Below are 25,472 nucleotides of genomic sequence, written 5' to 3' on the forward strand. Positions count from 1 at the left end.
GGGAGGGACTCTTTCATCGTTCATAAAAAAGGATGCTGTCACTGATCAAGTACACATAGAGTTTTCTTCTTCTTCTATTTCTTTCCCAAATGAACCTCCAAATCCCTGTCCTGGTGAAGCTAACCTCTGAGAAGCTCCTGGACTAACAGGTAAGACACTCAAAATTCTTGGTTTACCCCCCGCATAGGTATTTATGGAAGAGAAAAACAGTGCACTAACCTGTAAAACCTCTCTACACTTCTTTATCAAGACAGAAAAGTCATTAAAATATAAACAGTGGGTGGTCTGTCTGCATATCCAATTCATTGACAGCCAAACAATAAGGGATCAAAATAAATGCTAAACAAATACTTTGAATTAATACCTGAGACAACATGTTCACATGTCAAATGCTTTAATGTTCTTTACTAAAATGAACCTTATTGTTCACAGTTTTATCATCAGAAGTGAGCAGGAGCTACTACTCCTGAAATTTCTGATTATATTACATGATTTTCAAGATCTTCTTCCACATATAACTAAAATCTTTACATTTTATGTGCTAATCTTGTTCCTCATTACACAAGTTCGATTGTATAATTCTGCTTTAATCTTATAAATATCCAGACAGCTCTTCTTTCAGATATATGGTATTTCAGAAATACCATCTTTAATGATATTTCTTACTCCACATTAGTACCCTGTTCATGAAGATTGGTAGACCCTTGCTTTTATCACTCTTGGTGATTTATTGTATTCTGCAATCATATTTTGCACTGTGATAAGAAAAATGCATAGAGCAACTGACTCTCTGTTACCATTTCCTTATCTCCCTTTCAAAACTATCTTCAGGTTTCACTGGATTTCATACAAGTGTTTAAAATTGTCACAAAGAATATATGCTGTTTGCTTATAAACTACTAAGTAGGTGATTCAGAAATTTCACAGACTCACTGTTTGCAACTACAAAATACCTGGTGGAATATCCTGAATTGTAATAATAGGGACATTTCACAAAACGCTTACCAGAAAAAGAATGAGGATGTGTATAACACTGATTCACCAGTGTCTCTCTCCATTAGCTGACACAACTTTTAAAGTGCATTTAGAGTAATTAATTTTGAGATACAGGAATTGACATCAATTTTTTTATTTCTCCATACATTAGAAGGAGCCATATCCCATAGAAAGCCATCGTGTAAGTAAAATGACAGTGTGCTACTTGTTAACTATAACAACATTCTCACTCTTCCCTCTGCTCTCCACATGGAGACCATGTCTTTTGATTCAGAGTTGTTAGTTTTATTCTGTAATATGACCACATTATACAATTACCTAATAGCTAATTAAATTTAATAAATAGTATTGGTTTAATAAAACCAAATCCATTAATGTGCTATAGTTTCTAATCCGTGATTACACAGATGGAGCTCAAAAATCAATTCTCGATGTAAAACGTTAATTCTCAATGCCATTAAAATATCATCTCCTTTCAGATACAGCCTGTCTAGAATGAAGATATTTCATGTTGCAAAGTAAGGTTTGGTTTGCTGTTGTATTTCATCAAGAATACTTCTGTTTTAAATAGAAAAACTAAAAGATTTTAATTGAGAAGTAAAGTCTTTCAGAAAGTTTTTGCTTTCTCTGTGTTGCTGAACTGGACTCTTTCCATAAGAACAACTGATATGATTAAAGATATTATTAAAAAAAAAAAAAAAAAAAAAAAAAAAAAAAAAAAAAAAAAAAAAAAAAAAAAAAAAAAAAAAAAAAAAAAAAAAAAAAAAAAAAAAAAAAAAAAAAGGAGGTAATAGTTAAATTACTTTAAGATTCAGAAATAATTTGTGAAAATTTTCTAGAAAAGATTTTGTGTTGAAAGAAGAAAAGTTTATGACTGATCTTTATCATGATGATTTAATCCACATTTCTGAGACAATTAAGAATGAGCAAGACAAATCTCTATGAGAAATACTCAAGAAATAATCTGTTGAGGTCCTTTTCAATAGGATCCCAGTTCAAACGTTTGTCTTCCAATATTTTTATACTGTCTCTCAACGAAGGGTCAGCTACTTCCAGTGTCTTCTTTGCAATTGCCAGGGCTCAGCTGGCAGATAGAGATGGTCATGCAGAAAAAACCAAATGCCTCTAAAATATCACCTTATGCTCTTTGGTGCAAGACCACTCTACTTCAGATTGCAACAGCTAAGGTCTCTCATTCCATAAAGAAGCAAGGATCAAGCTGAAAGACTCTGTGGCTTTTGCAATGGAGGCTGGCTTCTTTTTTTTTTTTTCTTTTTTTTTGTGTCAGCTGCTTTTATACCTCAAGTTACCTTTTCTTTCACTTTTGTGGCAGTCCTTTCTTCATGTGTTTTGTTACTAGACTTGATGAGGTTGAATTTCTTGAGGAAATGTGCGGTTCAAATGATACCCTGTCTTTTATCATGGCACAAGATTTGATTTATTCTTTATTTCCATTGTTTTAAAATGTCTATGACAGGACCTGCAGAGAATTGTGAGGATGTCTCTAAGGACATCCAAATGCCATTATTACTGTAATAATATGGTGGTTGGGATCCTATCAGGATTTATTTTTTTCCTAATTTATATGAATTAATACAAAGAGATTTTTGAAAGTTCTGAGATTTCATGGTTTAGCCCTTTAACATTTTTTTCCCCAGGATTCATGTATCAGCAATTTAGATTTTATGTCCCTGCAGGAAGGCCATGCAAAATCCGTTCTCTGTTGCAGTTCAACAGCAATGAAAAGCCATGAAGATATTTCAAGTTCACTAACAAATTCAACACGGGTTAAAGAGCCTGAACTATGTTGCAGCAGTCTTGGAAGAACTGCTGGCAGCAACAGTGACCTTCTCTGTCTACCTTGATCCATATATTGCTTGACATCCAGCAAACCTCAGGATGTCAAAGATAGGTTTGACTTGTTTGCTGCAAGACAAAAACTTTATCACTATATGAATGTTATGAGGTCAGTATCCTGTGTTCTCAAATTTGCTGTTCCACAACACATAATATCCAAGAATTTTATATATCACCATTTCTCAGGAAGAATAAGGTGTTACATGTCTTGTTGATCAAGGTGTCTCTTTATTCAAATCTGGTAATTCTACTGCCAAGGTTTTTATTATCTAAGCACATTTTTACTGTGCTGGGCATAAAACAGCACTTATATCTGTCATTATCACACCTGTCTCAAACCACTTGCTAATTAACTCAATCAGTGAACTTTGTCTGCGGATCACATTCAATTATTGTTTCTTTCCCCTTATTTTTGGTCATAAGAAGAAGGATACAGAAAATAAGTCCTCCCATTCCCACTTCCAAAGCCAGCAAATACTACTGTGAAAAATAGAAAGGCACGTGGCTACAAAATACAAATAAATTTTCCTTTTGAAGTCTTTCTTTTATTGCAACTATTACTCAAACTTATATTAACGTGGAGTTGACTTTTGCAGTTACAAAAATGAAAAATAAAAAAAAAACAAACAAAACCCCAACCCAACCCAAAACCAAACAAAAAAATAAAAAACAGAAAAGAATAATTTTGTGCGCCCATTTATACTTCTGACTTTACCTGTTTCATTTCCTCTACAAGTACTGAAGCCAAGAATCAAATTCACCTTTTATTAATAAATTTTATTAATGCGAAGTAAGAATTTTTCACTCTTTGTTCAAAATATTTGCCATTGAATGAGTAAAAACATCCAGTCCAATTGTGAAGGACAGTTACCTTCACCTTCATTTTGCCATCCTTTTCAACTACAAGGAAGAAAACCAATAGTAATGTTGTAATGACCAATGACTACAATACACTTTAATGGGATCTATCCTGACAAAGCCAAATTAAATAAGGGCTCATCCAACTCATGATCTCATTAAAATGTTTGTTGGCAGAAATACTAAGAGCTGGATCTGATACACAATACCACAGTCTGAAAAGAAAAAACAACTGATGGGCACATGTTTGTCCTCTGGACAATGGCAGTCTTTCCAGTTAATCAACTTATTTTGCAGCTGTGAAGATTTCTGGTTTATTTCGAATTGTAGATATTCTCCTAACTTATATACTATATATCAATACAAATTGTTATTAACAGAAACACTGTCTTCCAAATTATTCCCTCCTAACAGAAAAAAAGGAAAAACTGAAGCATACAATCAAATTAGTCAAACCACAGCAGCATTACATGCAAATGGAGAGTAGGCTTTGTTGTCCACATACTTACTTATGACCCATTTCATGGGCAATTGTGAAAGCGAGGTTCAGACCGTTGTCCTCTGCAATGATACACTTTCGTTTTTCACTGCACATTCCACTCAGATATGCTATACCTAGGAAAACACAATCACCATATTCAATTATTTTGTTATTACTAACTTCGTATATTATGGCATAATTGACCCCAAATAGGACTGAAAACTTATTGTGGTCAGAGCTGTCCAAATACATAAACAGATACCTGATAAACATTTACTTACTTGAACAATTGACTTTAGCGCAAAATTGGATAAAAGACAGCAAATAAATTGTATCCAGTGCTAATATTACCCCACAGCAATGATTACATAGACTGCCATGTAAGGAAAGGCATTCTTTAAAAGCATTTCTAAGTACCTTAATGAGATCTGATGGAACACATGCATGATTATTAATACTTTTGTAAATGAAAACAGATTTATCCCTGCTAAGTACTGATAGAGTTCAGCATGTTAATGATTTTAAAAATACATGTAAAGAGTCAGATTTCATAGAAGAGTTCATAGGAGACTGCAGCCTGACAAACACATTCATTGTAGAGGCTATAATGTTTCTAGTATATAATACCTTAGTTTGTTTGTGTTTTGTTTGTTTGTTTTGTTTGTTTGTTTGTTGGTTTTTTTTCCCAAAAGAAGCTCGAAGGGTAAGGTTTTGAGTTCAAGTAAAAAGTAGAACGTCTGTAACTCTAAAAGCTGGAGGAACATGCAGCTTAATTTGTGTAATGGCAAATTTTTTCAGATCACAAATATATTTAGTGGGGACCTATTGTCATCACTTGTTTGAAAATTCAGAGTAAGCAATCAAAACACTGTTTCAAGTGTTTGGCCCTCTTCCTTTCAACGGAGTGATGCCCTGTGGTTCAACATGTTTGCTGGACGCTTGCATGCAAAGGTCAAAATTGAAATGTTTGACAGTATTTGAAATTTAGTCGTAATTATCATTCTAAGTTAAAAAGATAAAAGTAATTCTTCTTACAGTCCAAGTATTTGCCAGTCTGTGAGCATAATGTCTCATCCCCAATGTTAAATTCAAGTATAGCAACCCCATCACTATTCTGGCAGGGTTGCTCTCAACAGAACTGGCTGAAAGCTTTTGGACACAGAACTTTAGACAAAACATGTTGTTCAGAACTGAACAAAACACTCACAAAATGAAATAGGCAGAATATTTTAACTTTTACCATTTGTTTCCAAAAAAGGGAGAAAAATTGAGTGGGGATAATAGTCAGCTGGGATAACAAAAAAAGGCTGGTCAGTTGGTGGCAAGCAATTGTTTTCAATTGCATCACTTGTCTTCTTTGGCTTTCATTTACCTCTCTCTGTTGTTTTCCTTTTCATTATTATCATTATTACTATTATTTTTATTTCAATTAGGAGACTGTTTTTATCCAAACCCATGGTTTTCCTCACTTCTACCCTTGCAATTCTTTCCTCCCATTACACTGTGCAAGGAGAGAGCGGGCAACTGTGTGGTGTCTTGTTGTCAGCTGGGGTTCAATCATGACACTTACTGATCATGGCCATTCCCAGTTGGATAAAATTTTCTTGCTGGGATCTACAGAAAGAAAAATCTGAAACCTCTATCTGCCTGTTGATTCTCAGTACTAACTGAAAACTATGATGTTCTTTAGTCTTTTGAAAGGAAAAGTAGTACCTAAGCTTGCCTTGGTAGGTTCAAGTACATTAGCAAAATCTTTCCACACAACTACCAGTTGTTGGCTACTATTTTGACTGTCTCCCACTTTATTTCCAGTTTCATATCTATTCTGCAGAAGAGGCAGTCAGCAATAGTAGACATTTTCAACAATATTCATATATTGATCATATAATACTCTTGTAATACTCATACATATGTATACTCTCTTATCACCAATAAAGTTTTCATAGTTGGTATTCTTTGAAGGAAATTGATTAGGTTTGACCTTTGTAAGTTTAACAGATAAAACGTAAGACTTGCATTTCATTGATATTAAATTAGATTTCTGATTCTAGGAATGTCCAAAAGCATCAAAAGCAGTTAATGCTTTATGACTTTCCCCTTACTAAACAAAGTCAACCACATAAGCGCAAACTGCACTCAGTGGCAGTTACTGGATGTAAATCAGCCAGTAAATCAGTAAATAGTTGTTAACTCATTTCACATCTTGTCCTTGATTATGAATTTCACATGTAGTGGCAAAGAAACTGACTCCAGTAAGCAGCTGCTCTTGCTTAGTAGTCTGTGAATTAGGAAAGAGAAGGAATTTCTTCTTCAAACATCTATAATCACTGCAGCTTCCTGTGGCTTATTAGCACAGCTCAAACTGTTCCAAGGTTAAATCCACATGAAAAAAAAACCCAAATCAACCCCAAAACAAAAGCAATGAACAATTCCTCCCTTGTTAAGGTATTCCTAGTGAACCCTGTAACACACTGCTTCAAATAAAGCACTTGGTATCTGAAAAGTCTTGGCTAGAAAAAGCGGTAACATCATCTCGCTGACAATTTAAGGAAGGATCCTATTATTTATCAATAAAGAAAGTTGCTACGAAACAAACAAACAACAACAACAAAAAAAACCCAACCAACTTGATTGAACCCATGTCAAATGTAAAATATTCAAATTACTTCCCTCTGTGAATAAGTAAAATATTCAAATGACTTCCCTCTGTGAACAACTATTTCCCAAGTTAATTCAGAAGAAAATACATGCCACGTAAATTTAGAGATTAAAGCTTTGCCATTGTGTCTTGGAAGAACCCCATAAGGGACTACATTTTCTTATCAAACACATAAATATTTAAATGAAATACAGGCTGTTTCAGGAAAGTACAACTTTTCCCAGTCATAGCAGTGGTTTCTTACTACTACCATTACTGCTACCTGCAGACATCAGCATTTCATTCTACACACTATGTTAATTTTCTGGTTTATTAATGGACATCCTCATCAAATCACCAAACTGTTTATTCTTTCAAAGTAGTCACACCTTTACAACTTTTCTGTTAAAAAGTAGTAGTTCAGCTGACAGGGATGTTACACAAAACACATCACCAGCTAAAGTATCCAAGCAAGTCTGTCAGCTTTACCTATTGACTCATTGCCAGCTGCCTGCAATATAAATCCACCACTTATATTAAAAGGCTATTGTCAGCATTGCCCCCCCAAGAACAAAAACTCCATAGTAGGAAAAAAAAAATCACATTAAGAAATATGCAGTCAAACATACAAACATTGATAATGTTGCAGTGACTGTACAACACACAGGTACGACTCGAAAATGTCTGCATGAGTAACACTGCATTCTTAAAGGCTACAGAATGGTTATTATTTTTCCTTTTGCAGTGATATAATGGAAACAGAGTTAATATTCTAAAAGTCTGAATCACACAAAATTTAAATTTCTTTTCCTCTGAACTTCCTTGGTTTCACAACTCATTCAGAGTTGGTTTGTCATGCTATTACTGTGTGCTTATTCCGAATCCCCTACCTCATACTTGCACCAAAATCTACTTGCTAATTTTAGATGCTGTTAAAAGGAAAGACACTCTTCCATATACCACCAGTTTAATCTGTTGATCACCTGGATGTCAGCTCTACACATTCTTGAGCTATTTCACAGCTCTTCTGTTTTGGCAACAGTAATATTCTGCCCAACGTAATTTGTTTTTTCTAGATTATAAGGCAATTATGACCATAAAAATTACAGAACAAAGTTCCTGTAACATATTATCTGATGAAGAGGGATAGGAGATCACTCAGATATCCCCTGTACTACTGATCAAGACCAGAGTCTACCTGCATTTCCAGTCTGTATGAAATAAAAAATTAATAAAAACCAGATATATATGTTCTGTTTCCAACATTTGAAAACATAAGCTAAAATAAACGATAAGTGCACAAATTTGTGTAGCAGAGTTCAGGAAACAAAAATTCCATTCTTGAGCATTTTTTAATGAAGAAGTATGTTATAATCTCAGGAATCTAGGGATAGTATACTCCTTGCTGCTCTATCTATGCATCAGTGAATTAAAATGGTCAAATTTGATCAAGATGAAAACCAGCAAAACTGCACAGGTTCCCAGCATCTACTGTGTTGCCTGTTGTCTAGGTAAAATAATGAAGCACACTATTACTATTGAATACACATTAAATATAAATTCAAGAATATTGAAAATATTCATGAACTTAATGAATGACGGATCTATATTTATTAAATTATTACACATACAACTGATATGTCTTAAACACATACTATAAATAAAAGTGATATTTATGTACGAAATCTTCTTCCGAAGTTTCTACACCAAGATCCATAAACAACACTGTAAACCATTAATGAAATATAGAAAATACTGAAATGGAGAGAAAACATGCAGAGAAACTCATGATGATTTGAATGATAAAAAATCTTCAGCCTTCAGAAGGTGTCATGCAGTGACACACTCCTGATAGCATGCCCCTAATTTGAATTACTGATGACACACAGAATTAGCTACATTAGAATACTACATTAGAAATATAATTTAATGCCCAAATTCATCTGGCTTTTGATTCAAGAATAAGTATTTTCAAGTAAAAAGCACCCTAAAATCATATTTAAAAGAACTGGTAAATCAGTGAGCTGGTGAGCATAAAGCACAGTAGTCAACTGCACTTGATTACTAATCTAACAAATTACTTTTTAGCAGACCAGATGCTCTTCTTAAGAAGCAGGAACAAAAAGCTTTCCAACGAGCTGACACTTAGAAGTCTAATTAGCACAAGCTGTTCTGAAGAAATGCACAGATGACTTCCAGGAAAAACAAGTCTTGTCAGTTGTCAGTGAATCAGCAGCTCTTAAACATGGCAGTAATCAAAACAAGACAGTTGACAAACAGGAACCTCAAATGCAAAAACAAAAGCCTGGGATTATTTTTTTTTCTCTTTTCAAGTGAGAGATATAGACAGTGAGAAAAAATATGCCTATACATGTGTGTATGTATATCAATATGCATACAAATCAATGCAAGACATCAAAAAAAACCAACAGGATAAAACCAAATCACTCTATGTTGGATTTTACCCAAACGTAACTCAAATTTTTTCATGTCTTTTGTTAGTTTATAATTTGCGTACATCTTAGAAAATCCAGTGCTTCCAGGAAAATATGTTATCAAGAAGTATATCAACATATAAGTATATCAATAAGTATAACACATATCTAGTATATAAGTGTACAAGTATACTTATACACTTCTATATAAGTATACTTATTGATACATAACAATGTGATTTTATGGTTCAGAATAGACTATTAAGCTTACTCTTCTGCCTTGAAACAAACTTCTGCACCTGAATCCTTACAGCAGGCAAAGAGTCTAAAAATGGAAAGGCACAGGTATGCCATAGATGCAAAAACAAATTCTTAATGTATGCTTCTACACAGTTTTAGGCCCTCAGTTCTTGCATCTTATGAAGAGTCCTCAGACATCTAAGACGTTATTACAGGGATGGGCAGAACTGCTGGGAAATACTTATTTTCTTCTATAAAAGCAGCACACATGGAAAACACTTCTCCCAAGATGAATGCACAGACAAGATAATAAGTGAATTTTCCCCACTGTCCACTCCTGGCCTTTGCTGGAAATTAGTGCAGGGATCCTGTGAGCTAAAGGTGCATCCACACTGTCATCTTTAACACCCACCAAAGTATTTATTCTCCAAATCTGGGTATTCCTTCTTAACATGCATCAGTTTGGGTCCATAATGTGTGACTGCAAATAGCTCCAGAGTGTAAATGTGTAAAACAGTACATATTTCTCTTTCTGTGAAGATGGCACAAGGGATATTCTAACTCAGATTCTAACTCTATTCATCTATTCAAAGCCGTGGTTTTCTTCTTAGATCTCTGTCAATCACAATGATAAACTGAGAAGGTATAGCAAATTTACAACTCCTCAGGTAAAGCCAACTACTATTTGATATATTATAGCCCTCTTCATACCTTACCTACTCTTGTTCTACTACCGTCTTTCTGACAAAAGGGGTTATAGTCAAAAGGACAGGTGTACTATGGTTAACTGAAGACCAGCATTATGATTTTTCCATGGTTCTCTGTTCTTTCTAAGTCGATCCTAACAGTCACTTTACTCAGGTGATCAGGAGGGCCAGTGGTGTTCTGGGGAGCATCAGGAAGAGGGTGACCAGCAGGCTGAATGAGGTGATCCTCCCGCTCTACTCAGCCCTGGTGAGGCCACGTCTGGAGTGCAGTTCTGGGCTCCTCCATACAAGACAGACAAGGAGCTATTGGGGAGGGTCCAGCAAAGGGCCACAAAGATGATATGGGGTCTGGAGCATTTCTCTGGTAAGGAGAGGCTGTGGGAGTTGGACGTATTTAGTCTAATGAAGACTTAGAGGAGATCTCAATGCGTATCAACATCTTTCCAAGGCAAGAAGCCAAGAGGACAGTGCCAGACTCTTTGCAGTGGTGCCCAGCAACAGGATGAGAAGCAATGGCCATAAACTAAAGCACAGGAAGTTCTACCTCAATATGAGGAAGAACTTCTTTACATTGAGGGTGGCAGAGCACCCAGGAACAAGCTGCCCAGGGAGGTCATGGTGTCTCCTTCCCTCTCTGGAGACATTCAAACCCACCTGGATGAGTTCCTATGTGACCCTTGGTGACCCTTGGCAGGAGGGTTCACTCATGACCTCCAGAGGTCCCTTCCAACCCTTAAAATTCTGTGCTTCTGTGATTTTTCAGAGAACTGTCCCCTATCATTCTCTGATCTCTTTCCTGAGCGGTAACAAAGCCCATGGTTTAACACATCTGAGCTAAAGACTAATTTTTTTTTCTTAATATGCATTACTTTGTATTTGTCAATACTTCATCTTCTATTTCACTTCCTCTTCAGTATCATGGTGTCCGTCAACAATTCTTCTTCTCAGCTTTATACTGAACTATCCAGAAGGCTTCAAACAGTATGAAAGCACACACAGGCCACCACTATGCCAAATATTTCAGGAAGCAAGGCAGCTCTGAATTCAAGGATACCTTTTTCTAGTATAAAAACCAACAAATAATTCCCATGTCTTGTTTTTTAACTTCTAAGCCATGAATAAAAAAATTATTAAAAATTTAAAGGAAAATATTTAAAGTCACAGTGCACTGTAACATCATTGCTGAGTAGAGTTGGTATACTTTTAAAATCTTTTAATTGCCTTTTTTGCTGTTTTTTTAAAGGCAACATCACCAAGTATAAAACTTGTCTGTAAAAATATGCATGAACAGGAAAAGACTCAGATGGAAAAGAAAACTGCATACTGTAAAACGAAAAGAAAAAAGCCATAAATTGAGAAAGAAAAGTTACAACTTCCTCTTCTCCTCATTTAACCTTGCTTTGTATGTGTGGTCCAGAAAGAGAAAAAAACACTAAAACTTGATTAGCTTGCACATAATCAGTGTTGAAGAGGTCCTAAGTCATTCTGCTCAAAAGAAAATATGAAAAATAACAGTGTATCGAGTAATATGCAATAAAAATTTTCTTTGCTTCATATTTTCTCATACTGTTAATATGAAATAAGAAACAAATGTAACCTTTCTAAGAAATAACTCAATCTTCTAAGAAACTGAACTAGTTTGATCCATTACTTTAACTTCCTCATGGCATGATTTTCATGAACAATTTTTCTAGATGTTTGTTTTACCTGGCATAGAAAATTATTAGGAATCTTGATCTGCATTTATAAATTAAACTTTTGGACAGAAGTAGAAAAGTCTATTTTTAGGACTTACACAATAAAGACTTTTGGTCCTTAAATTACATGGCTGAATTATAAGAGTGCCTTATGAAAGCTTCAAAGAACTCTGCTGTACACAATCAAACAAGATGTGGCTTTGAAAAGGAGACACCTAACTGCTTTGGCAGCAAAACTGAATGGGGCTCTCCAAGTAAAGGAGAAGCTCGTTACTGAAAAAGCCAAAGGCAGGTTTCAAGCTGATCACCAGCCGTTTCAGAGCAGCTCTCACCAAATACATGCATAAATAGATTCATACTTAGGTTATGCTTTTCACTGGTGCATTGGAGAGACATGACAGATACGCAGCTTACTCTGAATAATCACCACATGCCTCAGGTCATGAGCTGGGGCCTGCATCCTACTCTGCTCCTGTGCCTTTGTTACTCTACAGACAAGATGGTGAGAGGACGACAATGATCACTGTGGTACACCACAGGAAGTAATTTTAACAACTCAAACTTGCTTTCTGTCTTTTCCAACTTGTTCTACATCTGCATTTCCTTTAAATTTGGGCAATGTGACAATGTTGTTTTTCAGGCTGTACTTGTCAACCCCTTCTGGAGTTCACATTTTTATCTGGAGCAAAAATGAACAGTGAAAGTTATTTGAGTGAACTAGCCATTTCTAGTCCACAGGTTACCTAAAAATCTGGCACATTTGATCCCGTCATTAGCTGTAGCAAAACAGGAGTGAGAATTCACTCCTCACACAGAAGTTTTTACCATTGTCCATTACTGTCTTATATATACAGCATATATATACAACATTAAAAAGAGCATTAGGAAGAAATATCTTTTAAAAAATTATGCAGGATGAAAAAAAGGAGAGCTTGACTCATGCATTTCTTCGATAGAACGAGCCCTAACCCAGAAGCGAAGGAAAAACTGCTATTAATGGATCATCATAATGACTAGGAAATACATAAAGCAAAGCATACATTTCCCTTTTACTTCTTTACCTTTCTGACCAGATACACCACTATTCCAGACTGGCAACCACACTTGCACAGTGTTACAAGGTACACACGGTATGAAGGCTGTGTCTATTCATTTGACTAATTGCCTCTACGTTTCTATGTAAATAAATGTGCACTTTTCTTTTTCCGCTCTTTTGATCTTTATTTAGTCAACCTTTCATTTTTCTTTTCCACACCTGCTTTTCTTAAATAAACCTGTTTATTTAAAAAAAAAAAATTACATTTTGGTTTCTGGTCAATAAATCCCTAAAACAGATGAATTAGGCAAGGGTCATGGGCTTATGAGGCTGAGGGAAAAACATAGGGACTGACCACAGCTGTTGCAAAGAAAACTGAACTTAACACAGGAGAAATTGGAGGGTTAGGTTTTAGATAAATGCTTCTATCAGTTCAGTGGATTAACTGATTGTGTAAATGTTTATTCTTGAGTTAATCAAAAGGTCGTGAAGGACTTCTTGAATCAGCCAGCCCAGCAAGAGGTAAGTGCATATGTTGCTCAGCCGCACTGAGAGTATAAAACTGAACACCTGACAAAATGAATTTTGCAAAGAGCAATGGGCTTGAGCTGACTTTAACTCACATATTCCTTCCTGGCACCAGCAATGTCCAGCATCACGACAGTGAGGATATGAAGACCAGTAGTGAGAATCAGATTTGTACTGTGATCCCGCCGTACATGGCAATGGCTACAGTTGCTTGATTTCAGTATACTGCCACATCACTCTGCTAAACCAAAATCCCACACAACATCAAATGCCTTCAGATGAATAAATTTCATTTCAAACACTAAACCCTCCTCATGTGAAATGAACCTTGCCAGAGAATTCTGACCCTCTTGCATTTCATTGTTTCCCATAGAGGATATTCTTTCAAAGAACAGAAGAAAAAGTAATACTGATCCATACAGTATCCATACAGAATTAGCCTTTTCTAAAATACATTTTTTCTCTACTGTTTTCCATTTGAGTCAAGTTCTGTTCAGTTGCTGGCAACTAATCTCATGTCAGAGCATAAAGTAGCTCTTGAAAGTGTCAGGAAGCAAGCAGGACCACTGTGAGCATCTGGAATATGTAAGTGGCTATCTGTGTTTAATAACGCTACACAAAAGCTTGAGGGTAGAGACATTCTTGAAAGTGGAAATTCTCTGTGAAATTCTTTAAAGGGACGAATTATTCTTCAGATCATTTAAAAATAAATGCCCAATTGTAAAAACAGGTAACAGGAGAAAAGCACTAGCAAGGCCTACGTTTCTCCTTCTAGAACAATTTTTTAGAAATAAAAACATCTGATTCATGGCAACAAATCTTCAATGCTTAAACAGACTGATTACTATTGGATGACCCATATCTGGTATTTGTCCATTCAAAAATCTGTAAGTATTAGATGGCATAGATTTACTGGGGCAAGTATTTAAAAAGAACTTTCACAGAAAGAGAGAACAAGTTCATTTTCTAGCCCAGTATAATAACTTTGTGCAAAATGTTTCAAAGACATATAACCTGAAGCTTCTGCTAGGGTATGACTTCAACGGAGAAAGCAGGAAAAACAGATTAGAATCTGAATTCAAAGGGAGGTACCTTTGCTGAAAAGGTAAGAGAAATTTTAGTTTGCTGAGAATATCACTGTGTAAGAAATCACAATATGAATACTTGCAAGCATTAACACAGACTGACCTCATTTAATGAAGATAACTCCTTCTAAAAATTTAGCACAGCCTTCCTATCAGATACATTCTTGCTGCTGCCAATTGTTTAAACTACCTTTTCTTTTTTTTAAATGTAATCACTATTTTAAATATACGTTTACAAAAAAAAAAAAAAAAAACCAACAACATAAAGAAAGACTTGGTCAAATTAAAAATATTTTAAATGCCTGGAATACATTAAAACACTTAAACATTTTCTTTCAAAGTATCTTTTTAGAAAGCTTCATCATTTAACACCAAGGGCCCTGGCCCAAGAGAATAGGAAGCACAGTGCACAGAAACAGCGTGTTTATGAAAACACTGATGTAAGGGTAGGTTTAGACTTCCAGGGGAGCTACACAGGTATCACATGAGATACCCTAAAAGTTACCCTAGTTTTCAAGTTCAATTTTGAGGTAGCCTTTATGTTCTAAATGGAAATTTGACATAAGTTCTGTAACCTTAAAAAAATTGTGGTGACTTTAACTCTTGAGTGTATACATCATAGTTAGAAGACTTAATATCTTCTGTTATTCATTTAAAAAAAAAATCAGAACATACTGCATCCCTATTTTAATGTAAATGCTATATTTTTAAAACTGTCTCTTGTCTCTGATTCTGGGACAATTTGACTCTCTCCATGAAAAATGTGATGACTTAGGTGTTATCCTGGAGCATAAAATGGTCCAATTAGTTATCAGAACTCTCTCCACTACTGTGAAATGTAAGTTCACTTTAAGATATTTTAAAATATTATAAACCTACAACTCTGTACACTTGGATCAAAATATATTAGCATCACAAAGTAAAATATATAGTAGAGGTAATTAGGAATTATGTCACTATATCCAAATACTGAAAATATTCTCCCAGGTGTTTATTATCTCCCTTCTTGCCATCTTGCCCTTTCTGACATCAGGGTTTCAGTTCTCACATTCATAAAATGTGCAGCTGCTAAAGTTGCCCCCACGCTCTCTACATCTACATACATTGCAGTGTCTTTGAATTCACCTCCTGTCTCATTCCATCATATAATCTTTTTCCTGAACATGCTCCCAAGCCCTGTGTAACATCAATTCCCATTACAAGTTTGATGAATTTGTAATATCTCAGTGATGTCTTCCCTGGTCGTACAAAGGTTCCAGTCTTGATATCCTGTTAAGCTGATTCTCCTGTAATTTAGTTTTTAGTGCCTTTTTCCCAGAAGAGGGTTGGTACCATCCCCTACACAACAAACAGATGTGAAATCACCTGTGAGACCATAGTATTTGCATTCTAACACACATTCTTTAGACCTACTTTTATTTCTGCAACAAAACAGCAGGAACACATGACTGTCTTGCTTTCTTTTACCATTTATTTTATTATACCCATTATTATACCCATGCTATGGAAACGATACTGTGTGATAGGAAGATAAAACTGTTCTTTGACATACAGGGCTTCAGCACAATAAAACATTTCCTCATTTTCTGCAACCTAGGTGATTTCTATAAAAAACTTATCATATTTTTATGACATAATCAAGTTAAAATGTTGCTGAGATCCCACTTACATAAAATATTTAGGAAGTTTTTTCCTTCTTTTAAAGCATGGTGTAATTTGCTCTCTGTTTTATGTGAGACAAGGGGCAGCTAAGGAAATTGAAAGAGGTAATCTGGTTTTGTTTGTTTTTAGAATAATGTATTACTCTACTGCCAAAGTTTTGCCATTTGTGACCTTTAAAATTTTTGTGTGAAGAAATTATCCTTTGTTTCACTACGAGAAAGATGCACTATGAGAAAATTACAGATCTTAGAACGGCTTACAGAACACACTACTATCACATCTTCTAGGAAATGTGAATTAAATAGCTAATTGTTCCTTTATACAGAAAACACTCACTAGATGTGGATGTATAGCTTAGCTAGTGCCTTTTGATAAATGAGAACAAAGGAAAAGCTATCTTGAGAACAGTCTTCCATCACACCTCTTTTCAGCCAAAATGATTTAATTTAAAATTACAGTGGTTATCTGCAGACACGCTGTATTTCACCTGGACTGGTATAACTAAGAACATCTTGTTTCATGCTTGTATTAGCACATGTGAAAGTGATGATGCTGCCCAAGAGTCACTGTAAACTGACCAGTGGCACAGCCTCACAAGTTTCTTCAAGTTCATATCTCAATGTTCTCGCAAATTGTTCCCATTTCATAAAGTCTTTGAGTCTGTTGGGATTAACTTGAAGACGTTTGAACTTAGTGAAAGCCAGCTAAAAGGGCTGAGTATCAGGTCTTCTTGCAGAGCACCTATTATCCAAAATAACCTTTGCAAAGTCTGCAAAATGGAAGGTAACCAAGAAACAGAGGAGGCTCCTGTATCACTCATGTACAGCACCAGTCCCCTCCTGAGCAAGCTGAGTAAAGGATGTCTTACTTGATGTTTTATTCAGGGTAGGGAACACAAAAACTTCAGTACAGACTCAAAACAGAAATACAAAAGAACATGTTGCCATTTAAATGTCACAAAAGGGAGCTACAAAATGGATTCGAACAGAAGATCTTCCCAAAGGCATTTAAATGAAGAGTGAGACTTGGCCCTGTCCTTCTGTTCCTTTCTGCTGGCATTTGTGGAGCACTTTTCTTTGTATTTTGACAATATAGATGCAGTTGTATAGATAATCTGCAATTCTCTCCACAAATATGGAGCTCTTTTTGTTTCCTCCTCACTTAAAGGACCCATGTACCACTGCCTACTGATCCCATTCTTCAAAATCAAGAGAAAAAAACTGCATTTTTTACAATCTAATTCCATCACACTGATATTTTTTTTCCATTACATAGCTACAGGATACAGAAACTGATGCATTAGTCACAAGGAGCTACCTGTCTGTCTCTTGTTCTGAAAACACTTCCACTACAAAACAGTGGGATTTTCCAGTGCAAAACACTATACAAGATTGACTATTCATCCATAACTTTGTAAATGTTTCTTTGGAAAGGAAAAAAAACACGATACACAAGCATATTTACCAAGAACTAAACAGAGGGTTATTATGAGAAAAATGGCTGGCTAGCTAGAAACAGTATTTTACAGCCATCTATTTCGAATGTCTTTAATTTGCAATGTCTGACACCACAATTTATTTTTAATTTTTAAAGTGAAGAGCAATTCTTCATACAAACTAATCCAGAGTGCATAATGGTATTATAGCACACAGAGTAAATGATTGCTAATGCATTATTATTTACAGCTGCCAACCCACATGATTTTATTATGAATGTACACAAGATTCATCTAAATGTTTTTCACATAAAAACAACCTATAAAAGATGAGTAGTGAAGTTGTAAAATCCAGGAGACAATGAAAGATATTTTTAAGTGCTCACAGCTGCTTGGACCTGGTTCAGTTTTTCAACAATTTGGATGAATAAAGTGACACAGAACATAATTCACTGTTTAATGCAGTGAGAGGGCCATTAAATCACTCCTTCGTTTATCTCTTGCGATCCGACCAGCCAAAATGGTAAATTTTCTGCTAGTGAAAGAATTTTAGCCTAATCTTAGTTAAGCCATGCCCACTTTTGTCCTCTGCTTTGTGTCTCAGCACCCCTCCACATCCTTGGCAGCATTGCTCCGAGGCTTCACTGATCTTTCACTTTTGAGTCCAGCATGGCTAAATGAAGGATTCATGCATGAAGTCAGAAAGTACACACCATTCACAAGACAAACACAAATTACTGTGACAACTAACCTGCTAGTTCCTTCTGTTTTCTTTGACGCACAGCAAATACACATTCTACAATATTAGAGATTCTTTTGGACTTACTTTGGAATGCCTTTTGCCTGATGGCTGACCATGGAAGTTTTGGCCACGAAAGAAATTAAAGTTCTGGGTCAAAGTGTAAATATTCTAAATGCTATTCAATGCAATGTTAAATATTTTACCTATAGTAAGTCTCTCTATATGTTAAATCCCTTTAATATAGGATTTTAAACACCTAGGGTAAGTTGAAACTAAACACAGAAAACAATGCAAAACAAAATAAAAATATACCTAGAGATGAACCAATGGAATCAGTAGAAAATCTGTAGACATTTATTGCATTTTCACAGAGGAGATATGAAATTATAAGGATCTACAGATGGTACTGCGGCACACTGCAGGACCACTTACTCAGGTCTAGAACTAAATTCAGACTTTGAGCTTGCAGCTGAATCCCCTCAGATTTAAATGTATGTTAAGAATCATCACATGCCACCCAAGTGAGAAAGAGCACAGTTAAATGTGTCCAAACTGGAATGCACAACAAGAATTAGATAGGTAATAATTATTCTTATACAAGTAAATAATATTAAAGACAACCACAAATACCAACACTATCAATAACACAAAACATTATCCTGCCCATCAAATGAGCAACGTGTTTTGTTCTCAAAAATTATTATTCCTTGGCATCTAGAGGCTAATGGAAGTTCAGTACAGAATGCCATACATTTTTTCTGAGCTCTATCTAAAATTTACTTACAGATTTCATCATAAACTTTCAAAACTAGATGCAGACATGAAAATTAACCTTCCTGCCTTCCTAAAATCACTTAAGGCCCTACTGCTTCCTAAGACTGACTGTTAACACATACTTAGTAAGAAAGCACTAAGTGACCTCTCTAGTATAATCTGAAAAACAAAACAGAAAATATCTTTTTTCCATTACTTTCAGCTCTCTAAATGCATTGGCTAACTACTTCAAAGTAAAATAGCATAAAATAAACGGAGCTGCCTGAAGGGGTTAGTTCTTGATCAATTGTTTAAGTAGGAAAAGACTTGGTTTTTAAGTATGGTAAGTGTTAGTAATTAAAAGCTCAGTGATTATGAAATTGCCATCAGGAGTCCATTCAGAGAGATTTATTCTGTGTTACCCTACTACTGTTGAGATTAATTAAGCTTTAAACACTTAAAATAAAACACTGGAAAATAAAACAATCTGTTGTGTTGTAACCTAGTTATTTTGTGTCTGAGTTACAACACAGCTTGAAAACAAAGGTTTGCATGTCTTGGTGTGAAAACTTATGTCTCTGGTCTCATTGGAGCCTTGCCATTTAGTCCAGCTCAGTAAAACAAGAGGCAAGCTAAGATAGGACTGGATTTTAAAAATTTTGCTGGAAATATGAAGTTTAATAATTTGTAGAACTGAATTTAACAATAGAAAAATAAAGTTGAGGCTTGTAACACCAATGTCTGGATTTGATGACTGAGTACATGTGTTGTAATCCTACATTCTGCTTTCCTGAGAAACTTCACCAAGCATGCATAATTCATTTGACATTTTATACATGAGGTAGGCTAAATTCTATTTATTTTGCTTTGGGTATTTTTGCATTTACTGGAATTCATATCTAATTAGGTTCTGTTTAGCTGTACATATGTGTAATTCACTGACAAAAGCAAATTTTATTCTGCAGGCTGTAGCAGTCAAAATTTTCCAGATGATTTAAAAGAAAAAATCTAGTGTATTAGAGGTTTCTGTACACTAGATACACTGCACTATCATGTGGATATTGCTTCCTAAGGAACTTTTGCATTTCTATGGGAGAAAATCAGTGTTCAGAAGCCACATGTGAACAGTGTAGCTACTGAAGCATTTGTAGCTACTGACTACATATCTGGGCACTTCTTAAAAATACCCTAAAGTTCATGAAATGGAATTGAGTGAGATTTCTATGTCTGTCTTTTCCACAAGAGCACTTAAAAGATGGTCCTGCTCTCACTGTATGAGATGTTCCTCTGTTTGCAGGTCAGTGAATTTATTGTCATGCTCTTGCTGTAAAAGAACATGCTGTATGAATGGAAAATTGTACATATTGTAAAGTTATGTGGATGGCTTAGATAAGGCTACACTTTGGAATTCTCCACAGGGAACCTAGAGGAGATTAAATGGTCTGCCCTGTTCTCTGAATGTCAGCAATCTTACTGAAAAAAACAATCTTTTCTTTACGTAGGATATGTTTAGAGTATATTTTTTTTTTTTCAGTGGGGCAAATAAATTCACACAAAAAAACTCAAATCTTACAACATTCTTGCTGGTTTTGCCAATGTTGTGTAGCAACAAGCTTGGAGATATGTCAGAGATCATTTTTGACCTAGGAAATTTAACAGACTGTAGCTATGCCTTCACTGGGAGAAAACTGTTGTAGTTTTTTTCTCATCATCCAGTCTTTCCATTCTGTTCTCTGAATTCCCCACGGCACCCAGACCAGTGACATTCACAACAAAACAATGAAAATTAATTACACTAGTGATGAATATCAGAAAAAATTGCTGGTCATAGAGGTCATCCAGAGGGCTAGGTGCACACCTCTCCAGGTATGGGTAACCTCAAATAGTATTTACTTACTTAAAACATAACACTTTTCACTGATATCCATCTGGACTGTGTGCAGTGCTGAAACGCTAAGAAACACCTTACAAAACTTATCTTTCTAACCTCTCTTGACCTCATCCTCCTACATTTCCTTCTGCAAGATGGCAGGATGACTGTGCGGTAGAAGTCCTCTGCTATGTACCTGTACGTAGGTTCTATGTTCTATCCGCTGTAGAAGTAGTTCTTGCCCGAAGCCTACTTTTTCTTGTGGAGGAAAACCTGTTCCCAAACTTTAGGACATACCATAAATAACAAGCTTCAGGATTTATGGATTCCTGTTTGCCTTCACTGAGCAGAAAACCTCCCTTGCCCACTGCAAGTGACAGCACCTGAACAGCTTACAGTGTTGATGTGGAACTGCATTTGGGAGTGAATTTCTTCCTTAATCGTGCCTTAACAAAAGAGAAACAAACAAAAAGGAAGACCAGCAGAAAGTCTAACACTGCTGACATGACATGTCTTGCGTCACGAGGGTCTCCTATTCTGCAGCCCATGGGTACTTGATCTGGCTGTAAATTATGAGCAGCATCAAGTGCCTGCAGGAGTCCAGGCACAGCACCACACAGCTCAGCATGAGCGAGTTCACTCTGGTTCTCAGCAAAATCCTACCATCTAGTTAGGCTAAGGGCAGCTATGCAAGACTACAACACAGGGATTTTCTGGATTTGAGGAGGGACACCAGATGGATGAAGAAGCAGAGAAACAGATTCTTAAGTTTAGTGCTGCTGCCCGTGTTCTGTGCAAGTTCTTGGGCTGCTTTCACACTGGTAACCAGCCCTAAGCATTCAGCTTCAGTATTTCCAGAATTAACTCTCTCTGGACATGGATAGTCTGCCCAATTCCCTATTTCTGGTGTATCTCTTAATGTGTAGGGCTGGTCTAAACCTTTATCCCTAGGAGAAAAGCTTGGAGGAAAAGTCCAAGTCCTTGGCGTTAAAGATCAACAGCTTTCATATTAGAAAAGTAAATAAATCTATCTTTGGCATTTTTCTAAGTTGGAATAAAAGATGTGTTCTTTCACTTCATTTTGGTTTGTGGTCTTTATTGTGTAGCTGTTTGTCTGATTCCTTACCAGTCATCATTTAGATCCTTTGTAACAGTACAAAGACCTGATGGTGCCTTAATTTTCTGCTATTGTTTCTGTTAGATTCTTTTATATACTGTATCTGTACCACCCCCTTCCCCCCAAAAAAAACAATCTGACAAGAGTTTTTAAGGGAATTCTGTTTAGAGATTGCAATGCCAGCATTTTATTGGAAAATGCTCTCTAGCAAACAGCGTAGACGAAAACACGTGTTCTTATAGCTGCTGTTTTAAAATGATACCTAAAAATACAGGACCAAGTGAAATAGCATGCAGTTTTAAAAATAATAGTATTTTTTTAAAGGAACCCAGCTCTTTTGGGATATCATAATTTACCCCAAAATTGGATTTTTTTACCCAGTGTGCAACAAGCCAGTAATTACGCACTTTAGAGAGACATGGGTTATTTATTCTAGAGCTGTGCGAGCCCGGGCGCTCGGTGGTGCTGCACAAATCAAGCACAAACGCCGGACTTTTCCTGCCGTCATTTCCACACAGCAGTTCAGGGCCGGCGACTTCCCAAGCCCAGCCCCTCTGGACCAGTTGGACGGTAAATTTCCATGTGGGTTGGGTAAGCCCGGCTGAACTTCTCCACATGCCAGGGGAAGGGTCTGCACCTGGTCAGGGTTATTTTTCACCTCTAGGCGTGAGTTTAAGTGTTATGATGAACACAGTTCAGCTACAGGACACACGGGCCGTGAGTATTTTGCCACATTAGCAAATTACACACAGACACTCATCAACACCTTGATTCACTGCATCCTCAAAGCTCCTCAGTTCCCGGGTGTTCTGGATTAGGGAATGCCAGCCACTCCCTGTTCCACTGATTAGGTCTCCTCTCTTGCTGATTAGGCTTCAAAGTATACAGAGATCTCACATCAGAGCACACCCCGATTTACGATGATCTTGACACAGTCCACATTTGCAACAAAGATACAAAATACTGCCTGAAAACGGCACTTAATTACTTTCTCTCTGAGAGACCTCAATTAGAACATTGCACCTGCAGTCCTCTGATCAGTGAAGTGCTGAAAACTTTGTGTTTCATGGAGCATTAGAAAGGCTCCATTTACCATTCCTGGAACATTCTACTACTTGGTAATTCTTCCCAGGACTAAGAGTACAAGCATGTTTGTACAGAACAATACAGCTGTGTCAGGTAGTAGAAGTATTTGAAAGAAAAGAAGCCTCTCCCTTCTGCATTAAGAAGTGAGTAATGAAAAAAATCAGCCTAGGTCACTATTTAAGGCAAAAAGCTACCTTCAAAATGACTCAGAATTCTAACATATTAGGTCGAATGGAACTCAATTCATACATGCTGAGAAAGTTCTTGACCTTCCTTTGACAGAGGCATGTTTTTACTGAGTGCAGTAAAAGGCTTATGGTAACTGAATCTGGAACTACTACTTATTGTTTTCCGTTTTGTTGCAATCAGTGTTACTAGGACATTTTACGGGCTATCATAAATCTTTCAAAACATTACCCATGGTCGCAATTTTTTACAAAGCACATGTGTTGTACACCTGCAGATTTTAACCAGGGATGAGAGAAATATTACCTGAAGAATCATACAGTGTAAGACACAGTATAACACAAGGATTCAGTTGCTTAGTGTCTAATATTCTGGTATCTGGAATGGTCTATCTTCAATAAAGACTTTGATAAAAAACAACTACCATGCACGAACTGCATTATACTCACTATAGGATTGCATTACTAAAGCAACAGTAGAATTTTTTGTCTGCCAGTTATTTTTAATTTCTACATGTTCTTTGATGATGAATTTGCTTGTAGCTTTACAACTTACAGCAATATGACAGCACACCAACACTTCAGATTTTTTAAAAGCCATGGCATAGGCACTAGAAATGCAGACAAAGTAAGAGGATGAAGGAAGAGGAAGAACATGCTGGGTTCCCTTTTTGATTCTCTCACTTGCTAATTAATTGATCTTGTGCTGGTCATTCAGCCTGCCAGTATTTCCAACTGCAGCAATTACGCTCATTGCTACACCTTTAGAAAACCACGTTTAGAGTTGTTGAGGTGAACATTTCCAGAACCTCTCAAGCATTCCTGCTAGAATCTATCAATCAATCTAACCTACAGCTTTGATGCGAATTGGGAGCTGCCTGGAAGCCACAAACAAAATTTTACAGTTAGTTATATGAACAATCACAGTTTTCACTAAAGACAACTGCGTTTTTGTGACAAGACTTGCTGAGCCATTTTGCTGGCACAAGGATGGACTGGAAAAGGAGGCAGAGGGATGCTAAACCAAGGCAGTGAGCATCCTCAAAGCACGGCAGTCCCAGAAAGGTCATTGCCTCTCTCAGAAAAACCACTACCTCAGTTTCTGCAGATTAACAAGGCTCCCACACAAGGCAAGTGTGACGCCAGCAATCTGCCTATGCCTATAACATTGCACACCAAGAACTCTATTACAGTGTTTCCACAGAAGACATTTGAGCTAGCAGGAAACAGCAAATCTAATGCAAAAGAAACACCTCTCAGAAACTCAAAATCCTAATTGCTGAAGTGGAAATGCAGACAAGAGGAACAGAAATTCAGATGTGCATACACTTGCTTCAAAAAATAGTCTTCCTGTGTTTACTTGTTAGCCTAATTCTTGACAAAATATCTGTTTATTTCCATCTGCTGGTTTGTGCAATACCCCACCAAAAAGTTGCCCTATGAATCACTGCTCATCTCAGTTACTTAAATACAATAATACCAGAAGATTCACGCACAAGAACAATAGAGCATGTGCAATCCCACAGTTTACATTTTGTTCTAAGGACCTAATTTTCTGAAAATCAACAATTGAATTATTTCTTAGATTTTTCAGAAATTCATTGGGGCATCTACACTCATAATTTTACCTGTCATCAGCACAAGAAAAACAACACTCCAAATCACCACAGATTCAAAAGACTAAGCTAGCAAAGCCAGTTTGGAGGAGAGACACACCAAGATCCTAGAAGTCAGTTGTCTTCTGGAGGAAAAGAATCTTAGACAATTCCAAATCTAACTTTTCATTAGCTAAACAAAATTTAAGTCATATATAAACATCTTCATATTCTTCTACCCTTAGAAAAGTCACCTGTTCTAATCATACTATGTCACTGATGATTGTCCTGTAAGGCAATGTCTGAAACCTCTGTTTAAGCTACAGAAGAACTGTTGAGAATCAATGGTGAAGAGACAGGATCTCAGTTGAGAGAATACATAAGATCAGAACAGGAGGGAAAACAGAATAAAATAAATTATTAAACAAAAAAAAAAAAAAAAAAAAAAAAAAAAAAAAAAAAAAAAAAA

The 25,472-nt window shown here is 36.2% G+C and overlaps 1 protein-coding gene across 1 annotated transcript in view; it reads right to left on the reverse strand.

The window, feature by feature from the left end:
- The window catches only part of ADAMTS19 (ADAM metallopeptidase with thrombospondin type 1 motif 19), a 126,417-nt gene that overhangs the window by 54,674 nt on the left and 46,271 nt on the right, over positions 1 to 25,472 (reverse strand). Inside the window, exon 8 of the mRNA XM_027894532.1 lies at positions 4,221 to 4,326. Coding sequence (XP_027750333.1) covers positions 4,221 to 4,326 — 106 coding nt within the window. The remainder of the gene's footprint in view (positions 1 to 4,220; positions 4,327 to 25,472) is intronic.

The sequence above is a fragment of the Empidonax traillii genome, unplaced genomic scaffold (assembly GCF_003031625.1).
Source record: "Empidonax traillii isolate 1590-97213 ecotype Southwest subspecies unplaced genomic scaffold, ASM303162v1 scaffold2:size4533513, whole genome shotgun sequence".
NCBI classification, from domain to species: domain Eukaryota; kingdom Metazoa; phylum Chordata; class Aves; order Passeriformes; family Tyrannidae; genus Empidonax; species Empidonax traillii.